General features: G+C 48.1%; 5 protein-coding genes and 1 long non-coding RNA gene across 6 annotated transcripts; 3 read left to right on the top strand and 3 right to left on the bottom strand.

Annotated features, from left to right (window-relative positions):
• The first annotated feature begins 2,327 nt into the window (after positions 1–2,327).
• Positions 2,328–5,161, top strand: LOC100840522 (probable signal peptidase complex subunit 3). The gene is made up of 6 exons (XM_003567994.4): positions 2,328–2,510; positions 2,981–3,028; positions 3,702–3,764; positions 4,178–4,231; positions 4,638–4,724; positions 4,820–5,161. Exons 1-6 carry the CDS (start codon positions 2,385–2,387, stop codon positions 4,946–4,948), a joined length of 507 nt encoding a protein of 168 aa, XP_003568042.1. The 5' UTR covers positions 2,328–2,384; the 3' UTR covers positions 4,949–5,161.
• Positions 5,162–7,021: 1,860 nt separating this feature from the next.
• On the top strand, positions 7,022–8,649 carry LOC100837784 (basic 7S globulin). Its single transcript, XM_010232109.3, has one exon. The coding sequence runs from the start codon at positions 7,119–7,121 to the stop codon at positions 8,469–8,471; it is 1,353 nt and encodes a 450-aa protein (XP_010230411.2). The 5' UTR covers positions 7,022–7,118; the 3' UTR covers positions 8,472–8,649.
• Positions 8,650–8,873: 224 nt separating this feature from the next.
• Positions 8,874–10,920, bottom strand: LOC104583007. Its single transcript, XM_010234650.1, has 4 exons — positions 10,696–10,920; positions 10,281–10,640; positions 9,987–10,216; positions 8,874–8,880 (listed from the first exon to the last, which is right to left on the bottom strand). Exons 1-4 carry the CDS (start codon positions 10,918–10,920, stop codon positions 8,874–8,876), a joined length of 822 nt encoding a protein of 273 aa, XP_010232952.1.
• A 2,302-nt stretch (positions 10,921–13,222) lies between these two features.
• On the bottom strand, positions 13,223–14,380 carry LOC104583008 (basic 7S globulin). The gene has a single exon (XM_010234651.3). It carries the CDS (start codon positions 14,378–14,380, stop codon positions 13,241–13,243), a length of 1,140 nt encoding a protein of 379 aa, XP_010232953.1. The 3' UTR covers positions 13,223–13,240.
• Positions 14,381–20,493: 6,113 nt separating this feature from the next.
• LOC112271032 lies at positions 20,494–21,264 on the top strand. Its single transcript, XR_002963814.1, has 2 exons — positions 20,494–20,531; positions 20,871–21,264. It is a non-coding gene; the product is annotated as an uncharacterized LOC112271032 (long non-coding RNA).
• A 7-nt stretch (positions 21,265–21,271) lies between these two features.
• Positions 21,272–21,954, bottom strand: LOC100843350 (Bowman-Birk type wound-induced proteinase inhibitor WIP1). The gene has a single exon (XM_003568004.4). The coding sequence runs from the start codon at positions 21,843–21,845 to the stop codon at positions 21,540–21,542; it is 306 nt and encodes a 101-aa protein (XP_003568052.1). The 5' UTR covers positions 21,846–21,954; the 3' UTR covers positions 21,272–21,539.
• Between the last annotated feature and the right edge of the window lie 733 nt (positions 21,955–22,687).

The following is a 22,687-nucleotide window of genomic DNA, read 5'->3' on the forward strand; positions in this document are numbered from 1 at the left end:
CTACTATCCAGCTGATGGATGTGAAAGAAGAGAGAGGCGGTCAAAACTCGGAAGCCGTGGTGAACTTGTGCTGGTGTCGATTGTTACGTACGGTGAAGACGGAGGCAAAGGCATCGAAATCACGAGTGTACGTACGTGCTAATCAGACGACGACGAAACCCTGGCAGAAGATAAGTCCGAAGCCGTACAACGCGTGTGGTGTAAAAAAGAACAGAACAGGTCGATCGATCGATGCAAGGTAAAGAACAAGAGCTAGCACACGACTAGCTACAGCTCCCTGAGCTGCCACGGGCAACGCGATTTCTTTCTTCTGCCAGGACAGGACAGCGCTAGCTGCCAGTCGTCGGCATGGTAAACTCCGCCCGTTTCCTCAACGTTTTCCTCAGAGCAGCAGCAGCCGCGGCAGGCCCTGTCTGCTGCGCAGGGTCCAGCGGAGGTCGCCGTCACGTGGTGCCCCTGAGCAGATAGCCTGTGCTGTGTGAGACACTGATGAGTGATGACATATGGGGTCCTGTGCTCACCCCTCGGTCAAACACAACGCAAATTTTGGGAGCCAACCAGCCAAGTTGGACGAAGAATGGGGCCGTGGGTGACATTATTGGCGGTTTTTTACCCGTTCTTTTATTGCTCGTGGAGAATCAATGATTCTTGTTCGTGGCCGAGGTTGTATGGACGGAGCACGCCGTGTCTGTCTGTATGTCTGTCACCTCACTCGCTGGCTCACTGGCCAGTGGCCACCTCTTCCTCTCGTGAATCTCTGATGAGTGATTGAGTTGATCTTTGTTTGACCCGGGTTTGTCAGGCGGAGAGTAGGTGGCCGAGTGGTTGCTTTGCTTTCACTCCAGACTCCACACCAGTACACTCCAGACTCACCGAGATGCGGATGCAGTGTGCTTTGCTTTTGGGACAAAAGGACTGGTACGTGCTAGGCTGATGCACGACAGGGGATGCTGTGTTTCTTGCGGCTTTCTGCCTGAGCGTGGCGTGAATGTCAACCCGGCCGGCGGCGAGATGGATCTTCAGATTTGGAGATGCGATTGCCTGAAAACCTTTTGTGTTGAGATCGCTGAAAAGGAGGGCACCTGATGCTCCCGCTTGCTAGTGCGGTCCTGGTGTGCTGGAGGTGCCACTAGATGATGATTTATATTCCCATTCAGGCCAGGTAAATCTTCAGAATTGACCCACGATATTTTTGGTTACCTCGTGCACGTATTTCGCCGGGATGAAGTATCGAGGAATAGTGCTGTCGGAAGTTCTCACTTTCCAGAGCAAAATGCTATCTGAACCTACTGTCAGAGCTCTTGGAAACTCACTAAACAGCTGCTTCTTAGCCACTGGTAATAACCCCCGAAAATTGTGTGCTTCGGCTATCCCTTCGACGGCAGATTATGACATTGTCGCAGCAAAATATTGTTTAACTAAGGTTTAAAATTTTGTTGTGTACAAAATTTTGTTTTCGACAAAAAAATCGGTACAGAAATGACCTGAATTTCAGAAACTATTTTGGATGTTGGTGTTTCAAATTCCATCAAAATTGTAGCAAAACATAAATGTCCAGCACAAATTACACAGGTTAATTACTCGGGTCTCACTCAAAAAGAACAACAATATACTGGATTGTAGGACAGAGCAAGTTTACGCAAGCTATTTTACGCCGGCTCAAATTGTAGCTAGACCGTTACTTTTACTGAATGACTAATATTTTGGTGCCCACCAAAATTTCGTCAAAATTTAAACCTTGTTTGTAACAATCTCTCACGAGTGTCGCCTAGGGTTTATTGAAGGGGAGGGTGTGAAGTGGACGAACCAACAAAGATGAAAAATATGCACGGAACAGGGTTATTCAAAAAAAAAAATTGGCGCAGAAATAGCCCCTGACCATTTTTCCACTCAGCCCTAGTTTTGAACTTGAACCTTCGATATGAAAATCATAAGATTTTTCCCCAAAATATACATGTTTTTATAGGTTGCGCAAAGTATTTCTAGCCTATTTTCTTGAGGCAGTTTTTCAATATTCCCAAACGAAAATACAAAACCATGACTAAGAAACACAACGGGATTGCACAAAATTTCAAAAATGTCTTGATGATGTTGTTGTGCAATTTCTAACATGGCTTAAGAATAGGGGACACTGGCTTTTATTCCTTCCCTGGAAATGGCGTTGATTTCTTTTCTGTGAGGAACAGAACACGTGGCCCAATCATATCTCCGGAAACACGTGGCCTGACAGCAGTTTCAACCACAGTGGTTTTCCAATCGGACGGCCGTCAGAGCACTTATACGTGACTCACCACCGTTCGATGGTCAAATAAACCCTTTGCTCTCCGGTGGGGAAAAAGAAAAGAAAAACAGCCAAAAAGAGAAGGAAAAAAAGAACTCGAGCGATGCACTCCTGGACGCAGAGGCTGCTGGCCGCGGCGACGACGGCCACCCTCCTCCTCCTCGCCGCCTGCGTCGCCGCCTCCGCTCTCGACGCCTTCCACGTCCCTGCCGTCCAAGCTCAAGCCCATGTACGCGTCTGTCCCTCTTCTCTCTTCTTTCTGAGCAGCCCGCACTCAAACCCTTGAAATCGCGAAACTTCACCTGTTGACATGATTTTGCGATGCGTAAATCTGTTATGTGATCTGTGCTAATACTGTTAGAAGCAATGCGGAATTTTCACAGTTAGCTGACAAATCTCGATAGGGATTAAGGGTTCTGTTGGTGTGGTGAACTGGTGGGATTTGAGCGGTTCTGGGGTCGTGGGTGAATCTGTTGATCTGTGGAGATGCAGTTACTTGCAGGATAGTGCCATTTTTTGCATTGATTAGACATTTCGACGATGGCTCATCGATCTAGTGTCTTTTAGTTGTAAAAAGTTCGATTCTTTAGTTTATATGCTTTTGGTCATGGTAAAAATTGTTCATTTATGAGAGTACTGTCTAAACGAACGCAATAATTTTACAGGGGAACTTGCTTATTCGTTCCCTCGTGCTTGTAGGTTACGAAGATAAACCGGTTCCACAAACAGATTAATGGGAACGACAAGGTTTGCATACTTACTCTACCTTTTTTACTCAAGTTTCAGATAGTTTTCCATCAAATATGTAAGGTCTCCCAGTTGCTGATTAAGAGCATTTACTTGTGAAATAGATCAAGATGTCACTATCTTCATTTTGTTACAACATTCTCTTTTTAGTAACATACTAGATATGTTCTGTTGTTTATCCCTCCCTTTTCTCCTTAAGCAGATCAAATTCCACTGTGAGTAACGCTTCAGTTACGTAGGTGAATCTGTAAACCTGCAATAAAGTTTATTCCATTCTGTGCTACAATATAGTTTGCTTTCAATAACAGAAATTTTCTAGATTAAATTAACAGTAAACATGATTTCTCTTCGATAAAAATTCTGTTAGGCTGCAGCCAAGAAATATATTCTACGCCAGTTGAAAACCTTTCCAGTGGCTTAAGCTATAGCTCTTCAACATGATATACATATTTATGTTTTCAAGTTAACATTGTTTCACTATATACCTTGAACAGGGTCATCTTGTATAAATATCAGTACAGAGTAATATTTTTTTGCAGCTACTAATCTGCACATTTGTTAGGCTGCCTTTATGTTCCACAGATACCGTTACTATCATTACTGAATCTTGTACATGTACCATGTTACTTCCCATGTAGAGACATTGACAAATTTCTAACAAAAAACATGACAGGTGACATTGACCTTCAATGTATCTGCAGATTTGGAATCACTATTCACATGGAACACAAAGCAGGTGATATTACATTTCAGTAGAATGTGCAATGCTAAATAGTATGTTCTCTGTGGGCGTGGCAAACGATATAATAGATGTTTATCACAAGTACTCCCTCCGATGCATAATATAGAGTATCCTTGATCGTTAGTAGACAAGCCAATGACTTGAGAGACTTTTTAGCAGAACATGTTAATGTACTTATTATTGATATGCACAATTCAGAAATGAAGCCACTGGCACTAGTACAATGCTATTGTTAGGTGGTCTTGACAAACCACTGCATGCCACTGGCTTATAATGTTGAAAATATTTGATTAGATAATACAGTTCGTATCAGTACTACTCTACATATGTTTTCAGATAACACTGTTAGATATTAGCTAGGTCCAGTTCGCGTTATAAGCAGCTAGTAACTTAATTTTTCTTATCAGGTTTTTGTCTTCCTGACCGCTGAGTATGAAAACGCAAAGAATGCCCTGAACCAGGTATGCTCGTATTCATATTTGATCCTGGTCATCAGATACTTTCTGCTAGTATCTGTACTTTTCAGGAAGCTTTTGTTACCTTTGATGAGAAAGCTCCTTTTACCTGGGCTGTCATCTTGTGTTTATAGTCAAAATATAAACTTAAATCGTGCCATATAATTGGAGCAGAGGTAGTAAACTCTTCTTATATTTAGTGAAAACATGCAGAAGGATTAAATCCATGAAAGATGTTTAGACTTCAGATAAACAGTTAGCCCTTGCATCTTGCCACAAAGAGTGGCTTAGGTTTGGAGCTGTTCCAAACAAGGGATTCTCAAGCTCTTGGGTTGAAATATCATGAAGCTGACCAACTAAAACTGCAGGGGTGATCAATCTGTGCTGATCTTACTTTTATTCTGTTTGACAGGTTTCATTATGGGACCGTATAGTACCTGACAAAGACCATGCGAAACTGCAAGTGGAGGTGAAGAGCAAGTATCCTCTGATTGACCAGGTAAAGATCCATCGTGTGTTGCCCCGATTTTTTTGACATTACATGCAGTCCTGTATTATTATTTATCTTTACGAGATGCATTTCCTGTCAACCAGGGAAGCAGCTTACGAGGGAGGAAAGTTCAGCTGGTTCTCCACTGGCATATAATGCCGAACGCCGGCGTAATGATCCGAGGCAAGATGCCTCTTTCGGAGTTCAACCTGCCAGATGCCTATACTTCCTGAAAACAAAAGCTGGATCCCTCTGCTCCCATCTGATAAATTATGTAGTAGGCTCACAGTTGTAGACTTGGGGCGCTTGTCGTCTCTAGTGAACAAGCAGCATTCGCTAAAGACAGCGTTGTCACTTGTTAATTCCTAATTTTGTCTGGCATGCATATAGTGGATATCTTATAATGGACCAACCAGTGAATATATCATTCGATGAGTTCTGAACAATGTCCAAGTGCGATGATTTCCGTCGGCAGCTGGGCCTGTACTAGAGTTTGCTGTCGTTTTGTTACCCCTGGTACACAGAACAGACAGGTGATGGTTCTATTTTGGCCATCAGGCATGTGATGATTCCTGAAGAACACCAGCCAGCTACAGCAACATCAGTCTATCACTTGTTGCTTGTATAGTGTTGCCGTTGTAATCTCACGTACGTGGAGTGCATGCACGCTCCAGTCGATCAACCGGACATTGCTCATCTCATCTCATTTTTTTTCATGAGTTCTTTCAGGGAGGCACGTGCCAAGGAAAGTGTCGGTGAGTGCAACAGGTTACGCGGCAAATCGTACGTGTTTGGTTGCTGGTCTCCATCGATCGGTTTCGAGCCTCTGCTGCCTATCGTCCAGTTGATTCTAGGGAGCAAGTACTACGTGTGCAGCGGCGTACGTGTACTCTACTACGGGTTTGGCATGATGGAGCCTATCCTTCTGACAGTGACTTCACGGTCTCTTTGGCAGGAATAGGAACAGCCACGTACTAGTAGTATACTGGAAGGAAAGCATGAGATGGTTTGTCTGGTTCTCCATTTTTCTAGCTCAGTAGAAAACTGACCCGTAAGCGTCTCAGATAATATCTGAGTGATGAGAAAAGAGCGTGTGATTCTGCTTGGATCTCTATCGACAAACATCGATCACCGGCATACTTAAAAAAAAATCACTGGCATCTCAAAACATCGAGGCTAGGCGAAATATCGAGCAATCAGGAACTTGTACTCCGTAGTACGTAGTGTACCATTTTCTTTGGCCAAGCGGCGGAGCTAGCACAGAGGAAGTGTCAGCTTCATTTGATTGGTGTCATTTCTTATAAATGGATGATATGTTTTACTATTTTACAAAGAGATTGCAGCAAGCCATTGGTGTCAACTGACACCACAAGCACAACGTAGCTCCGCCGGCCACGGCCGCAAAAGGTTCCCACGGCGCAGGACGGCCTAGAGAACCAGGATCACCAGGAGCGTGCTCTAGTAGTCGACGCTAGCTTCTAGTAAACGTTTTTGCTTTGTCGTTCGGTCCCCTCTACTTGTAGAATCAATGCTCTGTTTTTGGGTCTAAAGTTGTGTTAGGCGCAATCTTCTGACTCATGGCAGCGCGTAATTTGTGCTAGCCGCTAATTTGTGCAGTGCATCGGGAGATACCTTTAATGTCTTTGCGTCCTCCATCAGCATGGTGGAAAGTGGAAAATAGACCAAAGGGAGCAACATCTGAAAGTTTGTGACCCTCAGGATACCCATTGACCTTTCTTAGTTCAGTCAAATAAATTAAAAAAATTAAAATGACACAATTTTTTAAAAAACTAGTTCATATGTTTGAACTAAGTAAAGTCAAAGGGTACCCTGAGAGTCACCATGTTGCATCTCTACGCACTGTAAAGTTAGTTACTCCAGTTAACTTGACAATCAGCAGTAAACTGAGCTGCAGAATGAATGGTATAACAGTATCTAACGAGGATGGGCTGAGTTAACCGGATAGGCCAAGCCGCTGCTTCCAGCTCTGCAAGAAGTCGTGTACGTGTCGGCAGAGATGTCTGTTTTATCTATCGAGAAAAGTCAGCACAGGTATCTCGTTCCGTGCTAAATTAAAGCGCTCGTTTCGCGTTATTCGACTTCGCGGCGCGACGGGGTCGGTCGATCCTTCTGCTGCCAAAATCGGCCAGAAGAAAAAGAGATCCACCCCCCCGCCAGGGCCAGTTTGCGTGGCTGAGCGGTGGCCAAGCGTGCTGGAGTCCGTTGCACATGTGTAGTTCAATATTGCTTTTGCTTACTTGCTCAACTCCATAACCCCGGTTGCCCGGTCAATATTTCTTTGCTTGGTCAACCACATCATCACTAATCAGTCACATCGTCAGTTCGTCGCCTCCTGCAGCTAGCTAGCCTATACTTCATCTTATCCAACCCCATGTGAGATTAATGCACACGCATGCGATTAAGCTTAATTGGAATGCCACGCATGTCTCGCCGGGCGTCCCCGTGGCCGGCTCTGGTCTAAATTTCAACCCGGACTGCCGCGCGCAGCAGCGCTGTGCACACGATCGAGATAACATAGAAAAACAGGAATCCAAAATCCTGAAGCAACATCAGATGTCATTCACATGCATGCATGCAAGCAACCGTCCGTCTATAAAACGCACACACACGTATATACCTTCGTTCAAAGCATCTCTTAGCCATCGATCCATCGAGTTCCCAAACCAACACAAGCTAGCTAAAATGTGGCAATCCAAAGCCATCGTCTTCTTCTTCCTCCTGGCCGTCTCGCTCCGCGAGTCCACGGCGGCTCAGCCACTGCTCACAGCCATCACTAAGAACCCTTCCACCTCCCGCTACACGGCTCCCCTCAACGCCGGCCGCCCTCTAATCCTCGACCTCAACACCGGAGCCGTCACCACGCCCTGCAGCGGCGGCCAGACGACGACACGCGTCACGCTCTCCGCGAACGCCACCGACGGCAGCCGCCCGCTGTCCCCGGTCTCCTTCCCGGCCGCCGCCTCCTGCAGCTCCACGGGCGCCTCCGTCGCTGGGCTGGGCCGCTCGACGCTCTCGTTCCCGGCCCAGGTGGCCAGCACCCAGAAGGTCTCCAACAGCTTCGCGCTCTGCCTCCCCAGCGACGGCAAGACCGGCTTCTCCGGCACCGGCTTCGGCGCGGCCATCTTCGGCGGCGGGCCCTTCTTCCTCGCACCCCCCGCGGACCGTCCCTCGATCACCACGCTCCTCTCCGCCGGAGTCCCGCTCGTGCGCCGCCCGGCGACGAGGAACCCGGCGGCCTACTACGTCGCCGGCACCGGCATCGCCGTGGACGGCTTACGCGTCCAGGGCGAGCTCACTCTGGGCCTCTCCACGAAAATCCCTTACACGGCGCTCCGGTCCGACGTGTACCGGGCCCTGATAAACGCCTTCGACCGCGCCATGGGCCGGGCCGCCAAGGTGGCGGCCGTGGCGCCGTTCGAGCTCTGCTACGACTCCTCCAAGCTCTCCCCGTCGCGGCTGGGCTACCTGGTGCCGCAGGTGGACTTGGTCCTGGACCGCGGGGTGAACTGGACCGTGGTCGGGGGCAACTCCATGGCCCAGGTCAACAGCGGCACGGCGTGCTTCGCGTTCGTCGAGGAGAAGGAGTCCTTTGGAGGCGCGCCGGCCGTGGTTGTCGGTGGGTTCCAGATGGAGAACAAGCTTGTTGTGCTCGATGAGGAGAAGCAGACGCTCAGCTTCACCGGGTATCTGCCCGCCATGGGCTTCTCCTGCAGCAACTTCAATTTCACTACCTAGGGCTGCCTAGACGTGTGTATGAATGTCTGATCGGTCAGCACCCTGAACGATATTGTTAATCTGGATATGTTAAATAAAATAAATGGAGTTTCAGACTGGATTGTATGCATGTTAGAGTGAAAAGTTTGGTTTCAATTTCTGTAAAGTAATATTTGCGCGAATCATCGATCGCTTTCAAGCTTTTTCACCTTCCCGTTCCTTTTGTTAATTTCGCTGCAGCCCTGTACGTCACTGACAAAACTGGATTATAGTAGTACCGGAAACGTAATTTAAACAGCGCCGACACCGTCCGATCTTTCTTCAAAAAATGAGCATCATCCGGTAAAATGAACACGAGCGTGCAGAGTGCCATTGCACGTAGGTTGCCAGCTTGGCTTGGTTTTCAGCTTTGGCGACCGATCATTACCAGCTGCCAAAACTTGAAATAAGGTCAAATTAAGCAGCAGTTGACTCGTGTTTGGTCTTTGGTGATGATACGGCAGGCCGTGTCGGCCACCGGCATGCATGCATGCATGATCCGTGGCTCCAAGCCCACCATCTTCGTACATCTCGATCGAGAAATTAATATTGCACATGTCCAACTGGAACGAGCTGAACACGTACGGCGCGCTGGATTTGGTTTCTAGCGAGACCGGTCGTAGCCACATGCAACCGACCGACACGATCTGCAGGCTGTAGCATGCACCAGCTTATTTTATTTTATTTTTAGAATTGTAGCATGCACCAGCTGATGGCGGGCACGCGCAGTTAGGCATAGCTGTAGTGTTGTGCTCAAGGGTCAGAAATTTCTCGGGCTGGGCTCATCGAGTCAACGTCTTTCGCGGAGAAACTTCTCCTTCCGAAATGGAGAAATTTTTGTAATGCCCGATGCCTCCAGGCAACTGACGGCCCACACCGGATTATATTAGTGGGCTAAGATGTGGACCAATCGTACATTTTGTGGGCACCCACATACCGTACTGCCAACTGGGCCTGATTATGCGGGCCATGGCGGAAGTCCCGTTCCCGCTTGCACCCCCAAAAGCACGAGCCCAACTACTACAGTCAAGCTCTCTCTCTCAAAAAAAAAAAAAAAACTACTACAGTCAAGTGCTCGATCATCTGACCTCGTAGGTTAATTTGGAGCAGGAGATGCTACGTGATCCATCTGACGATTTTTTTTTGTTCGCTCCAAATTGGACGCAAGGAACTCGGCGTGCTGAATAAGGCAAAAGAAAAGATACACATCAAACAAGAAACCATCATTTCCATGGCTCGAAGCATGCGGTAAATAAGATCAGCGGACAAATATTGGACATACAACAAAGTTGTCTCTAGCTCCATTTTAGTACATGCAAGAGATATTGAGATGATCCAGATTGATCTGTGAACACTCCATTTTATTTTTATTTATTTAGCAGTCCAGTCGCAGGTTTACTTTGAAAGTTGTTGCAGCTCGATCCACGGCACTCACACGATGCATGCTGATCGATCGTGCAGCACCATGCACATATGTACGTAGGTACGTATATATACCAGGGCATGAATTTGGCGTTCCCGCAGTAGATCTTGGGGTTGATCGGTGGAGTGAAGCTGATATTCTGCCTGTCCTGGTCGAACACCACGACCCTGCCGGCCATGTTGTACCCTCCGATGACCACCGCCGGCATCCCCGCGCTCGGCGGCTGCTTCGCCCTGACGAACGCGAAGCATGCGACCCACCGGGACACGAACTTGGTGGGGTTGGCGGTCCAGTTCTGCCCGCCCTCCAGCATGAAATCCACCGGCGGCCAGAAGGATCCCCGGTCCAGCTCGCTCGGTTAGTAGCACAGCTCGAACGGTGCCATCGGGGCGGTCTTGGCACCGCTCAAGGCCACCGGTGTGCGGCAAGCGGCGGAGCGGGATCTCTGGGGAGAGGAGCTTGGCAATGTCCTGCCCCTCCGTCGGCGGAGAGTCGAAGCTCTCATCGTTCGTGATAACCGACGGAGAGAAGAGCGGGCCGCCGCCGAAGATGGCCGCGCCCGTGTCGAAGGGTCGTTCCCCGGGGAGGCAGAGCGCGAACTTGTTTGGGAGCCTCTCGAGGCTCGCGACCTGGGACGAGAAGGAGAGCGGCGAGGGCCCGAGCCCCGCGACGCCTGAGACCCCGCCGCCCGGCGGTGCGGCGCAGGAAGCGGTGGTGGGGATGGACACCTGAGGCTCGATCCAGCAGCTTCTTGCCGTCGGTCTCGAAGGCGGAGATGGTCACTTTGGTCGTCTGCGTGTTGCACGCCGTCGAGAGGGCTGCGCTGGAGAGGTCGAGAACGAGTGGGCGGCCGGAGTTGAGCGGCGAGGTGAAGAGGTTCGTTGACTGGTCAATGTTCACGACCGTCACTAGCGGCTTGCCGGTCGGGCTAGTCGTGCCCGTGCACGCTCGGAGCGAGACGGCGGCGAGGACGAGCACGAGGATCAGGGTGGTTTTGCGTTGCCACATCTTGGAGGCCGTTGGTTTGAGCTGGATCGATCGGGTTTAGGTGCTTTGAAGTTAATTTTAACGTGCAACGCTTTATATAGATGTAGGATCATGCATGCATGCATGCACACGGATCATTTTTTCGGGTAGTTGAGAAGTTGAGGTTAAGTCCTTGCCGAGCAGCGTATCGTATAATCGATCCAAGACGTGCATATGTGTCCTAATGTCATATGCACACCAAGCCAATTTTTTAGTAGTCGAGATTAAGTCAAGGCGCCGAGCTGCATGGCGTCTGTCCAAGACCAAGACGTGCATGTGTCTGTATTAACGTCACATCCACGCCGAGTCATTTTAGGGTAGTTGAGATTAAGTACAAGTCTTGCCGAGATGTATGTGTCTGTATTTATGTCAGATGCATACCGAGCCATTTTAGTTGAGATTAAATCCAGGCCTCGCCGAGTTGCATGATGTCTATCAAGATGTGCATGCGTATGTATTAATGTCATATGCACGTGACACCGAGCCATTTTTGTGTAGCTGAGATTAAGTCCGGACCTTGCCAAGCTACATGGTGTCTATCTAAGATATAGAGTTTTTCCGGTACCCTGATACTTTTTGAAGGAATTGAGAGTACCTAACAAATCTGGCCGTCCATATTGAGAGGGGTAACTTAGTCCTTTTGACTTGACAGATTTGGTAGTAGATTAAATCGACCGCATCACACGGCTTGCAATGGACTTGATCAGCCACCGCCGCCGTCGACGCACTGGTCCGGCGTTCATGCATCGTCTTGTTCCCCGACCAGCCGACCTCCACACCTAGCTAGGTCACCTGCGTCCCGTGGTTCATTCTCCGCGTGGCCGCGAGCGACCGTAGCCGGCAGTAGACACGTACCATCGTCCAGTTCTTTGATCAATGTCCGTGTCGGTCACCTGCTTGCCCCTGCTCCTGATCGATCATTCGTCTTGGTCACCGGGCAGGGATGCAGTCCACCATGATTTGGAGATTAATTAATTAGGGTTTAACACAGCGGACCCTTAACACAAAACGATGATTGAGAAAGATCTCCAATTTTTTCGTAATTAAGTGAATTATAAAGTGGTTTTTAATTAATTACTAGACTAAAATGTTAGTCTGATTACGATTCTACCCCTAACATCAAGATACTCCTTAGTTTTTTGAAAAAATACTCCCGGAGACTTGTGATGGAATAGCATGCGTGTTAACCACTAGTTTGGAAAGGATGGACGGGTCATATTCATTCCAGAGTACGGTAAAAGAACTCCTAGGATATGCATGCGTCTATGCATACCGATCTATTTTTTTGGTAGTTGAGATTAACTCGAGCCTTTGCCGAGTTGCTTGACGTTTATCCAAGGAGTGCGGGTAATTGAGATCAAGTTCTGTCCAGCTGCATGTCGTCGATCCAAGTCATGCATGCATGTGTCTGTGTGCATGCATGTGTCTGTGTGCATGCAGCTTGGATGAGTGAGACTGTGGTATAAAGGTGAATTATCGAGGTTGATGATGATGGCACTCGATGGATCGAATGGTGGTTGATGACCGATGCATGCATATGCAACAACAGATGACATGCTGTTGAGTTTGGCTATATAATGCTGCAATTAATTACATCCTCTATCAGTAAAAAGTCGTTCACTTAATATAAAATTTTAACGAATCTCAATGTTTGAATCGAAGTGTATAACATCGATTAAGAGATAATTATTTTTAAGTCGTCTAAGAAATAGCAAAACCAACTAACTTAGTACAAAATGGGTGGCATTTTTTATGTAGTGGAGGAAGTTCTCCGTAGTTAGCATGCTACATGTCGAGGTTAAGCATGAAGAACTTCATGTGCTAGCCAACACAACCAAAAAACCGATCTGATGAAACGGGCTAGGCAATCCAATTATATTTCAACACTCCCCTCACGTGTGGCTCCCGCAGGTCTAGCTAAACTTGGATCGAAAGTGCGTCGCAATTTAATTGCGGCAACCGGGACTCGAACTCGAAACCTCTTAGCTCTCGTACCATGAAGAGCTTCATACGCTAGCAACGCAACCATAAAACATAGTTGTCTGGGTTTCAACGGAGCGATTAGCACGTCCGTCGTCCGTGTGCTCGCCGACCGCTAAAGCACGTACGTCTATTGCTCTCGTTTCGTGTCATGCATATGCATACGCACAAACCATAAAACAAAGTTGTCTCTCCATTGCATGCATATAGGATCCCGAGTGATCTGTGAACACTCCATTTTATTTTTATTTATTTAGCAGTCCACGGCACTAACACACGACGCATGCTCGTGCAGTACCATGCATGTACTAGGCAGTGTGAATTAGGCACTGCGCCCGCAGCCGAGCGCCGGCTGGTCGCTGATGAAGGACGGAGTGAAGCTGAGCTTCTGCTTGTCCTGGTCGAACACGACGACCCTGTGGGCCATGTGGAACCCTCCGATGACCACCGCCGGCATCCCTTCACTCGGCTGCTGCTTCATCCTGACGTACGGGAAGCAGGCGGCGTTGTTGCCAGACGACGACACGGCCTGGACGCCGCTGTGCTCCATGTCGTGGACGTCGGCCTTGTCTACTATGTTCCAGCTCTGCCCGCCCTCCAGCATGAACTCCACCCGGGGCAGCACGTAGACGTTGAGCCGCTTCAAGTCGTAGCACAGCTCGAACGGCGCCGTCGCGGGCACCTTGGCGCCGGCCGCGTTCGGGCCCAGGGCTCTCTCGATGCCGTCAAGGACGCCGCGGTACACGTCGTCCCGGAGCTCCGTGTAGGGGTTCCTCGTGGAGAACCCGATGTCGATCGGTTGTCCCCCTCCGGTTACGGCCAGGGGCTTCCCGTCCACGGCAATGCCGCGGGCCGAGACTTGGTGCAGGGCCCCGGCGTGCGGCGGCAAGCGGAGCGGGATCTCGGGGGACATGATCTTGGTAACGTCCAGGATCTCCGCGGGCCGGCGGGTCAGCCTGGTCGTGATGACCTCAGGAGAGAAGAGCGGGCCGCCGCCGAAGATGGCCGCGCCCGGGGAATTGGGGTTCCTGGAGAGGCAGAGCGCGAACTTGTTGGGGATCTTCTGGAGGCTCGCGACCTGTGACGAGAAGGAGAGCGGCGAGGGCCCGAGCCCCGCGACGCCTATGGCGCCGTCGACAGGCGGTGCGCCGCAGGAGGCGGTGGCCGGGAAGTTGACCTGCTGCAGCAGCTTCTTGCCGTCGGTTTCCGAGGCCACGAGCGTCACTTTCGTGGTCGGCGGCGGCGTCGGCGCGGTGCACGGCATGGAGATGGCCGCGCCGGAGACGTCGAGGAGGAGTGGGCGGCCGTGGTCGAGTGGCGAGGTGTAGGCGTGGGTGGTGGGGTTGAAGCTCACGTCCGTCACCAGCGGCTTGCCGCTCAGGCCAGTCGTGCTGCCCGTGCACGCTCGGAGCGAGACGGCGACGAGGACGAGAGCGAGGAGGATGGTTTTGGGATGCCACATCTTGACGGCTGTTGGTTTGAGTTGGGTCGATCGGCTTAACTTGGGTGTTTGAAGTTTGAACGTCCAGCGCTTTATATAGATGTATGGATCATGGCATCATGCAAGCACGCATGTATGCACACTGATCATTTTCTTATGGTAGTTGAGTAGTTGAGATCAAGTCCAAGGCTTGCCGAGCTACATAGCATCGATCCAAGATGTCCATGCATTTGTATTAATGTCACACATATATGCACATCGAGTTATTTTTGGGTACTTGAGATTAAGTCCAGAACTTGCCGAGCTGCATGCCTGCATGTCGTCTATCCGAGACTGCGTTTGTATTAATGTCACGTGCACACCGAGCCATTTTTGGGTAGTTGAGATTAAGTCCAGGACTTGCCGAACTGCATGGCGTCTATTCAAGACGTGCATGCGTCTGTATTAATGTCACAAACACACCGAGCCATTTTAGGATAGTTGAGATTAAGTCCAGGTCTTGCCGAGCTGCATGGCTTGTATCCAAGGTTTGCATGTGTATGTACTAATGTCAAATGCATACCGTGCCACTTTTTGGTAGTTGAGATTAAGTCCAGGCCTCGCCGAGCTGCATGGCATTGATCCAAGACGTCCATGCGTATGTATTAATGTCACACACACCGAGCCATTTTTGGGTAGTTTAGATTAAGTCCAGGACTTGCCGAGCTGCATGGCGTCTATCGAAAAAGTGCATGCGTCTGTATTAATGTCACATACACACCGAGACATTTTAGGGTAGTTGAGATTAAGTCCAGGTCTTGCCGAGCTGCATGGCTTCTATCCAAGGTTTGCATGTGTCTATACTAAAATGTCCAATGCATACCGAGCCAGTTTTTGGTAGTTGCGATTAAGTCCAGTCCTCACCGAGCTGCATGGCATCTATCCAAGAAGTGCATGCATATGTAGTAATGTCACATACACAACGTGCCATTTTTGGGTAGTTTAGATTAAGTCTAGCCTTGTCGAGCTGCATGGTCTATCTAAGACGTGCATGTGTCTGTATCAATGTCAAATGCGCACCGAGCTACTTTTTGGTAGTTGAGATTAACTCAGGCTTCGACGAGTTGCATGACGTTTATCCAAGGCGTGCATGCATTTTTAGGGTAACTGAGATCAGGTTCAGGGAGCCATGAACAATGTGTCTGTATTTAATGTCAGATGCATGCAGCTTGCATGAGTGAGACTGTGGGATAAAGGTGAATCAACGAGGTGGATGATGATGCCACTCGATGCAACAACAGATGACATGCGGTTGAGTAGCACACATGAGTCCAGGTAAGACCGCTTTGACTCAACCGATCGGTTGTGTTCAACACGAGGTAATCCGGCCATCTATAGATCGACCTCCAAGCCAGAAAACAAAATCAATAAGCGGTCGATGCGGAAGCCAGAAAACGATCGAGATGATGTGTACGTCCTCTCGTGACTCATGGGCTAGCTAGAGCGGTCTCGGCCGGTCGCTGTCCAATTCTATATTTCTATGGCTCTGTTGGAGAATACAATGCAAGCTTCTAGAGTGTTCTCAATATTACAAGAAAGAAGACATTACTATGGAATACTCTAGAATATAAAATAAATAAAAGAGGGAACCTTCTAGTGTTTAGATATGCATGAAGAAGCTTTGCAATATGTAGTGATCGGCACACCCATCATGGAAGGGAAAAAGAGAGACTCACTCTTTGTGCTCTCTGCTGAGTCAGCATACGTAGACAAGACTCGGAAGAATGAGACGGCTGATCTTTGGCATGCGCGGCTTGGACACGTCAGCTACCACAAGTTGAAGGAGATGATGGAGATGTTGGAGATATGCCCTAGAGGCAATCATGTGATGATGTTATTTCCTATGTATTCATGAGTTATTTGTCCTTGAACATCATCACTGATATGTATCAATAAATACGTGATTTGTTTGTGAAACTATGTATTCTATGATGTTGTTCTAATGGTCCCTGGTCATTGAGGTTATGCGGACACATAACCTAGACTAGCAATGTGAATCAGTGTGATGACTATGTTTCACAAGTCATAGGGCAAGGTGTTGCCGACTGATAGCATGGACTCGACAATGAGATTGTTGAGTCGGACAGACCCGCACTGAGACACAACGAGATGATTGTCATTTGTTAGTCTCAAGTACGATGTATATGCCAGTCCTAGACCTGAGGTCATCGTATGAGCTTGGGATGTGAATCGGCCTACTTAGGGGTTACCAAACGCTACTCCGTAACTGGGTGGTTATAAAGGTAGCTTTCGGGTTTGCTGAGAAGCATGCTGCTAGTCATGGTTGATCAAGATGGGATTTGCCCCTCCTGTTCGGAGAGATATCTCTGGGCCCTCTCGAGTGATCAGATTCGGAAAGCATGGCCATGCGACTTGGGTTAAGTGTTAACCCGTTCGGGAATCTGTATCACAGGAACGAGAAGAGACTCGAGCTATCCACAAGGATGACACGCACTCGCCTTGAGCTCGACACACATATCGCGAGGCAAAAGGAATGTTGCATATGACACATTGTATGGTTCGTCAATATACCTTGTGGTTACTCGGGAGTTGGCACGTGCTGCTAGGCGCCGCTACCAACTATCGACTTGAGTCGGTGCCAGTGGACGAGCAAGGTGTTACTCGGGCCCGCAGTCCGAGCTCGTAGTCGTGGCCGACTGACCGCGAACCTGAAGGGTCACACGCTTAAGGGGTGGGAACCGAGTTGGATCGGATCCAACTCGTATCGGGCTTGGACTCCTAATGGGCCTCAATTGTTGAGCCCACTAGGGACGTCTATATAAGTGGAGGAGACCAACCCGTCTAGGGTTAACCCCAGTTCAGACGCGAGTTAGACTCGGCCGTCGCACCTCCACGCCCAAAGCCTTGCGATCGGATCTAGCAGTCCGCCGCACGGAGTTCCTCCCTGTACGTGTGGATACCTCGGAGGCGCTGCACCTGCGGCGCTTGGACGAACTGTTCGTGGGATCGGCGAGGAGGAGCAGGCTGTTCGACTACTCGGCATCGACGCGCTACATCGACTCTACTTCCGCTACGGGTCTGCGCGTCTAGTGGTAATCTCGTGATCCATTATCTACAGCATTGATCCGGGCGGAAGCGGTAGAAAATTTTATTTTGTGCTAGCGTAGCATACCGCGTTCCCCAACAGGAGAAGCATGTAGTGAAGGGGCTTCCTGATCTTGATATCCGTACAGACATGGTCTGTGCTGGATGTCAGTATGGCAAGGCCCACCAATTGCCATACAAGGAGTCGCAGCATCAGTCAAAGGTACCTCTAGAGCTCATACACTCAGATGTCTTTGGCCCAGTCAAGCAAATATCACTTGGAGGCATGAGATACATGGTGACCTTCATCGACGACTTCTCAAGGTACGTTTGGGTATACTTTATGAAGGAGAAGTCTGAGACCTTTATGAAATTTAAGGAATTTAAGGATATGATAGAAGGTGAACTCGAGTATAAGATACGGTGCCTACGCACTGACAATGGGAGAGAATATTTATCCAATGAGTTCACCATCTATCTCAAGAAAAATAAGATAAAAAGGCAGTTAACTTGCCCCAATACTCCACAACAAAATGGAGTAGCGGAGCGCAAGAATCGTCACCTTGCGGAAACTTGTCGGAGTATGTTGCATGCCAAAAATGTTCCTGGAAGATTCTGGGCTGAGTGTATGAGGACTGCAGCTCATGTGATTAATAAGCTACCACAAGTGAGGTTGGGGTTCAAATCACCACATGAGAAGCTTTGGAGGATGAAACCAGCCATTAGCCACCTCAAGGTATTTGGTTGCGTATGCTATATCTTTGTGCCAGATCACCTAAGAACCAAGTTTGAAAAGAAGGCGAAGAGGTGCATCTTTGTTGGTTACGATGATGCTCGAAAAGGATGGAGGTGTTGTGATCCAACCACAGGTAAATGTCACACCTCAAGGAACATTGTGTTCGATGAAGCTTCTTCATGGTGGTCCCCTAAGAAAGAAGAGATTCCTGAATCACCTGACGTGGAGGAGGTTATAGAAGAAGAAAGAGATCAGAAGTTAGAAACCCCAAGTGAAGGAGAAAGGAGCTCACCAAGTAAGACCAAGAGTCCGTGGAAGACTGGCATACACCAACCTGAAGAGCCACAAACCGAGGAGCATGATCAAGAACTTCGAAGATCAACAAGACCTAGGAAGCCCAATCCAAGGTACGCTAATGCTGCTCTTGCCGATGAGTCTTTACCTATTGAGCCATCTTCCTATGAAGAAGCAGCACGAGGCCCTGAGTGGCAGAAGGCGATGGAAGAAGAGATTAAGGCACTAAAGGAAAACCAAACATGGGACTTAGTGCCAAAGCCAAAGGACGTGAAGCCAATATCCTGCAAATGGGTCTACAAAGTGAAAACCCGAACAGATGGCTCAATTGAAAGGTATAAAGCTCGACTTGTGGCACGAGGTTTCTCGCAGGAGTATGGACTGGATTACGAAGAAACATTCAGTCCGGTGGCAAAAATCACAACAGTTCGAGTCTTGCTTGCATTGGCTGCCAGCAAGTCTTGGGAGTTGTGGCAGATGGATGTCAAGAATGCCTTTCTGCATGGAGAACTTGACAAGGAGATTTACATGGAGCAGCCAAAGGGGTTTGAGAGCAAGAAATACCCCGAGCATGTCTGCAAACTAAAGAAGGCACTCTACGGGCTAAAGCAAGCACCAAGAGCATGGTACGGAAAGATCGGTGAGTTCCTAGTACACAATGGCTTTAAAGTTGCTCAATCAGACTCTAGTTTATTTGTGATGGCCAAGGAAGGAAGACTAGCAATAGTTCTAGTCTATGTTGATGACTTGATCATCACGGGAGATTACTCCGAGGAGATAGAAAGGACAAGGGAAAATCTCTCCGTGAGATTTCAAATGAAAGAACTTGGTGAGTTAAGACACTTCCTTGGACTTGAGGTGGAGCACACTAAGAATGGGATATTCTTAGGCCAACAAAAGTATGCGAAGGACCTTCTTAAGAGGTATGGGATGCTTGACTGCAAACCTATTTCCACTCCTATGGATCCTAACGCAAGACTTCAAGAAGACAAAGGAAAGAACTTGGAGGATGCAACCATGTATCGGCAACTGGTCGGGAGTCTTATCTATCTGACACTTAGTCGGCCAGATATTTCCTATGCCGTTGGAGTGGCAAGCCGATACATGAGCACACCAAAGAAGCCTCACCTTGATGCAATAAGGCGAATAATCAGGTATGTCAAAGGCACCTTAAATTATGGCATCTATATAAGAAAACAAAAGAATGCCAGGTTATTGGTTACTGCGACGCCGACTATGCCGGAGATTGTGATACACGGAGATCAACCACTGGATATCTCTTCAGTCTTGGATCGGGAGCCATAACAGGCAGCCTACAGTGGCACTGTCAAGTACTGAAGCAGAATATCGATCAGCGGCAGCGGCAGCACAAGAAAGCACCTGGCTTAAACAATTGATGGAAGACCTTCATCAAACTCCAAAAGATCAGGTATGGATTTTCTGTGATAACTTATCCACCATAAGGCTAGCAGAAAATCCTGTCTTCCATGCAAGGACAAAGCACATAGAGGTGCACTACCACTACATCAGAGAAAAGGTCCTTAAGGGGGAAATTGAGATGGTGCCAACAAAGACAGAAGACCAGACTGCAGATATCCTCACCAAGAGTCTCAACAAATCAAAGTTCGAGAAGTTTCGAGAAGCTCTTGGCATGGTCACCAAAGAAGCTTTGCATTGAGGGGGAGTGTTGGAGAATACAATGCAAGCTTCTAGAGTGTTCTCAATATTACAAGAAAGAAGACATTACTATGGAATACTCTAGAATATAAAATAAATAAAAGAGGGAACCTTCTAGTGTTTAGATATGCATGAAGAAGCTTTGGAATACTCTAGAATAGGAGTTTAAAATAGATAAATAGGAAACCTTCTAGTATCTAGATATTTATGTAGAAGTGTGTGGAAGGCTTTAGATAGTTTGTATCAATGGCTAAGATTTTGACACATGTCAAAGATCCAATGGCCATGTAGTCCTATAAATAGAGGCCCTTGCCTCACACCTTGTGTAGTAGAGAATAAGGAAGTGAAGAAGATGGAGAACAAGGTGTGAGCAAGTGTAAGGTGTGTATGCTCTCTCTTGTACTAATATTCCTAAAGCAATATAGTACTACTTTGTTCATATAAGTCTCCCGGTTAGGCCTTGTTATTTCTAAGTACTTGGTGCATATAAGTTGTGATTTAACGTGAGCGGATTCGCCCGGAATCACAACGGTCTTGTTTCAACGTGAGTGGCATAGCCGCCCGGATTCAAAACTTGCTTTAACGTGAGTGGCTCTGCCGCCCGAAAGCTTGCACTAAGTAAGTAGAAATAAAAAGGGACTAATCAACTACACCAAAGTAGTTGGTATAGGTGAATAGGCCCTCTCGTAATGTGTTAGGTCCACCTCGAATTCTCTACAGTCCATAGTGAAATTGAAGCCTTTGCCGGGAGCGGGGCCGGTGAAGCTGAGCTTCTGCTTCTCCTCGTCGAGCACCACCAGCCTGCACTCCATCTGGAAGACTGGAACCCTCTGATCACCGCAGGGATGATGTGCGGCAAGAGATCAATTTCGCGGTCGAGTGGAGCTAACCCCTGCAATTGACTCCTTAAAACCGTGCACGAGTTTGGGCCTGCCTTTTCTTCTGGACGTGGTCGGTACTTCAGCCCTTAAAGTTTGGGCCTACCTTTTCTGTTGGATCTCTCGTAGTGCTGGATTCTTACATGTTTTTTTTAACCCTTGGATCAAGGTACTCCTTTGTTTTTTTAGTCCGCACTCCATAGGATCAATGAAAAAGTACCAAATTATACGGACCATTAGATCGAAAGAAATGGACGGTCTATATTTATTCAGGGTACCGTAGAAGAGCTCTTGTTCATAAGATATGGAGTAGAATACAACAAGAGAACACAAGATTAACCACCCCGTGTCCCTCTCAAGGAAAGAGAGGCATCCCACGCTTAGTTACAACACCTGACAGGCTGACAAACACATCGATCATTTTTTTAATTTGGCAAACACATGCCTAAAACCACGGCTTATTGTCATGCAAACCCCAATCACAGTTAGCCAGTAAACCCCAATCCATGGATCAGTTCTTCTTGCCGCAGGGCGGGTCGCAGATGCCGAGGAAGGTGTCGACGCACCTGAACTGCTTGAGAGGGTACGTCTTGACGACGGCGCACTTGTTGCAGACGGGGTCGCATTTCTTGACAAGATCGTCGCAGGTGTAGAGGCCCGAGAAGGAGAAGTTGCAGCTGCTGCAGCACCCCAGCTTGCCCGGGTTGATGTCGATCGCCTTGCTCTCCTCGAACGGGGTATGATTATCCGCCAGGGTCCCGATGGCCAGAGCGGCCTGGAGAACCAGGCATATCACCATCACCGTGCTGCTCTTCATGGTCACTGATCCCCAATCTGTATATATGTGTATATATAATATGTACCTCTACTTCGAAAGCTAGAATGTGTTGTGTTTTGCTGGCAGAAGGGCAATGGAGTTTGGGTCTATATGTAGGGGTTGAGACTTGAGAATCGAGATCGGCGGAGATAGTATAGTATAGGCCGGGTTCCGTTGCCGATTTGCCATGCCTGAGATGGCGTTGAGTATTTTTATTTTGTGTGGGCCGGATGATGCTTGTTAGGTTAGTCTTTGACTTGTATTCTAAAAAAAAAAGGTTAGTCTTTGACTTGTGACTGGCTGGCCGGGCTGGTATCGAGCCGTTGACTGGTTTTTTGTTCTCTTTTCAGTCATTGTCATCAGCCCGGTTCAGAATGGACGCGGAAACCATCAGGCATAAATCCTGTGGTTTTCATGGATGAAAACACACAGCACTAGTTCTTTTACTTTTTGGCACGGTACACTGGGCAAATCTGCATATATAGAAGGTTGCTCAAGAGAAAAATCAGGCTGATCAATTGTGATGATATACTATTTGATATGATAATCTGCATAGAGCCATAGAGTGATGACTGTTGCTACAAGACACGCGACACGTTGCCCGGTCTAACAGAATAATTTCTGTGCGTCATCGATTAGCTAAGCTCCATCGATCGACTGATTCATTAAGCATCCATCACGATCACGTGGATATCATGCACGAGCCCGTAAACGTACTGGTTGTAACAGCTGGAGGAAGACTGTACCGCTCTGTATATACTAATCTAGTCGACGTGATAAGCATTACACGTATGCGGCATTCCAATGCAATTAGCCTCACTAGTAAAATATATCCTGTACGT

The sequence above is a fragment of the Brachypodium distachyon genome, chromosome 2 (assembly GCF_000005505.3).
Source record: "Brachypodium distachyon strain Bd21 chromosome 2, Brachypodium_distachyon_v3.0, whole genome shotgun sequence".
NCBI classification, from domain to species: Eukaryota; Viridiplantae; Streptophyta; class Magnoliopsida; order Poales; family Poaceae; genus Brachypodium; species Brachypodium distachyon.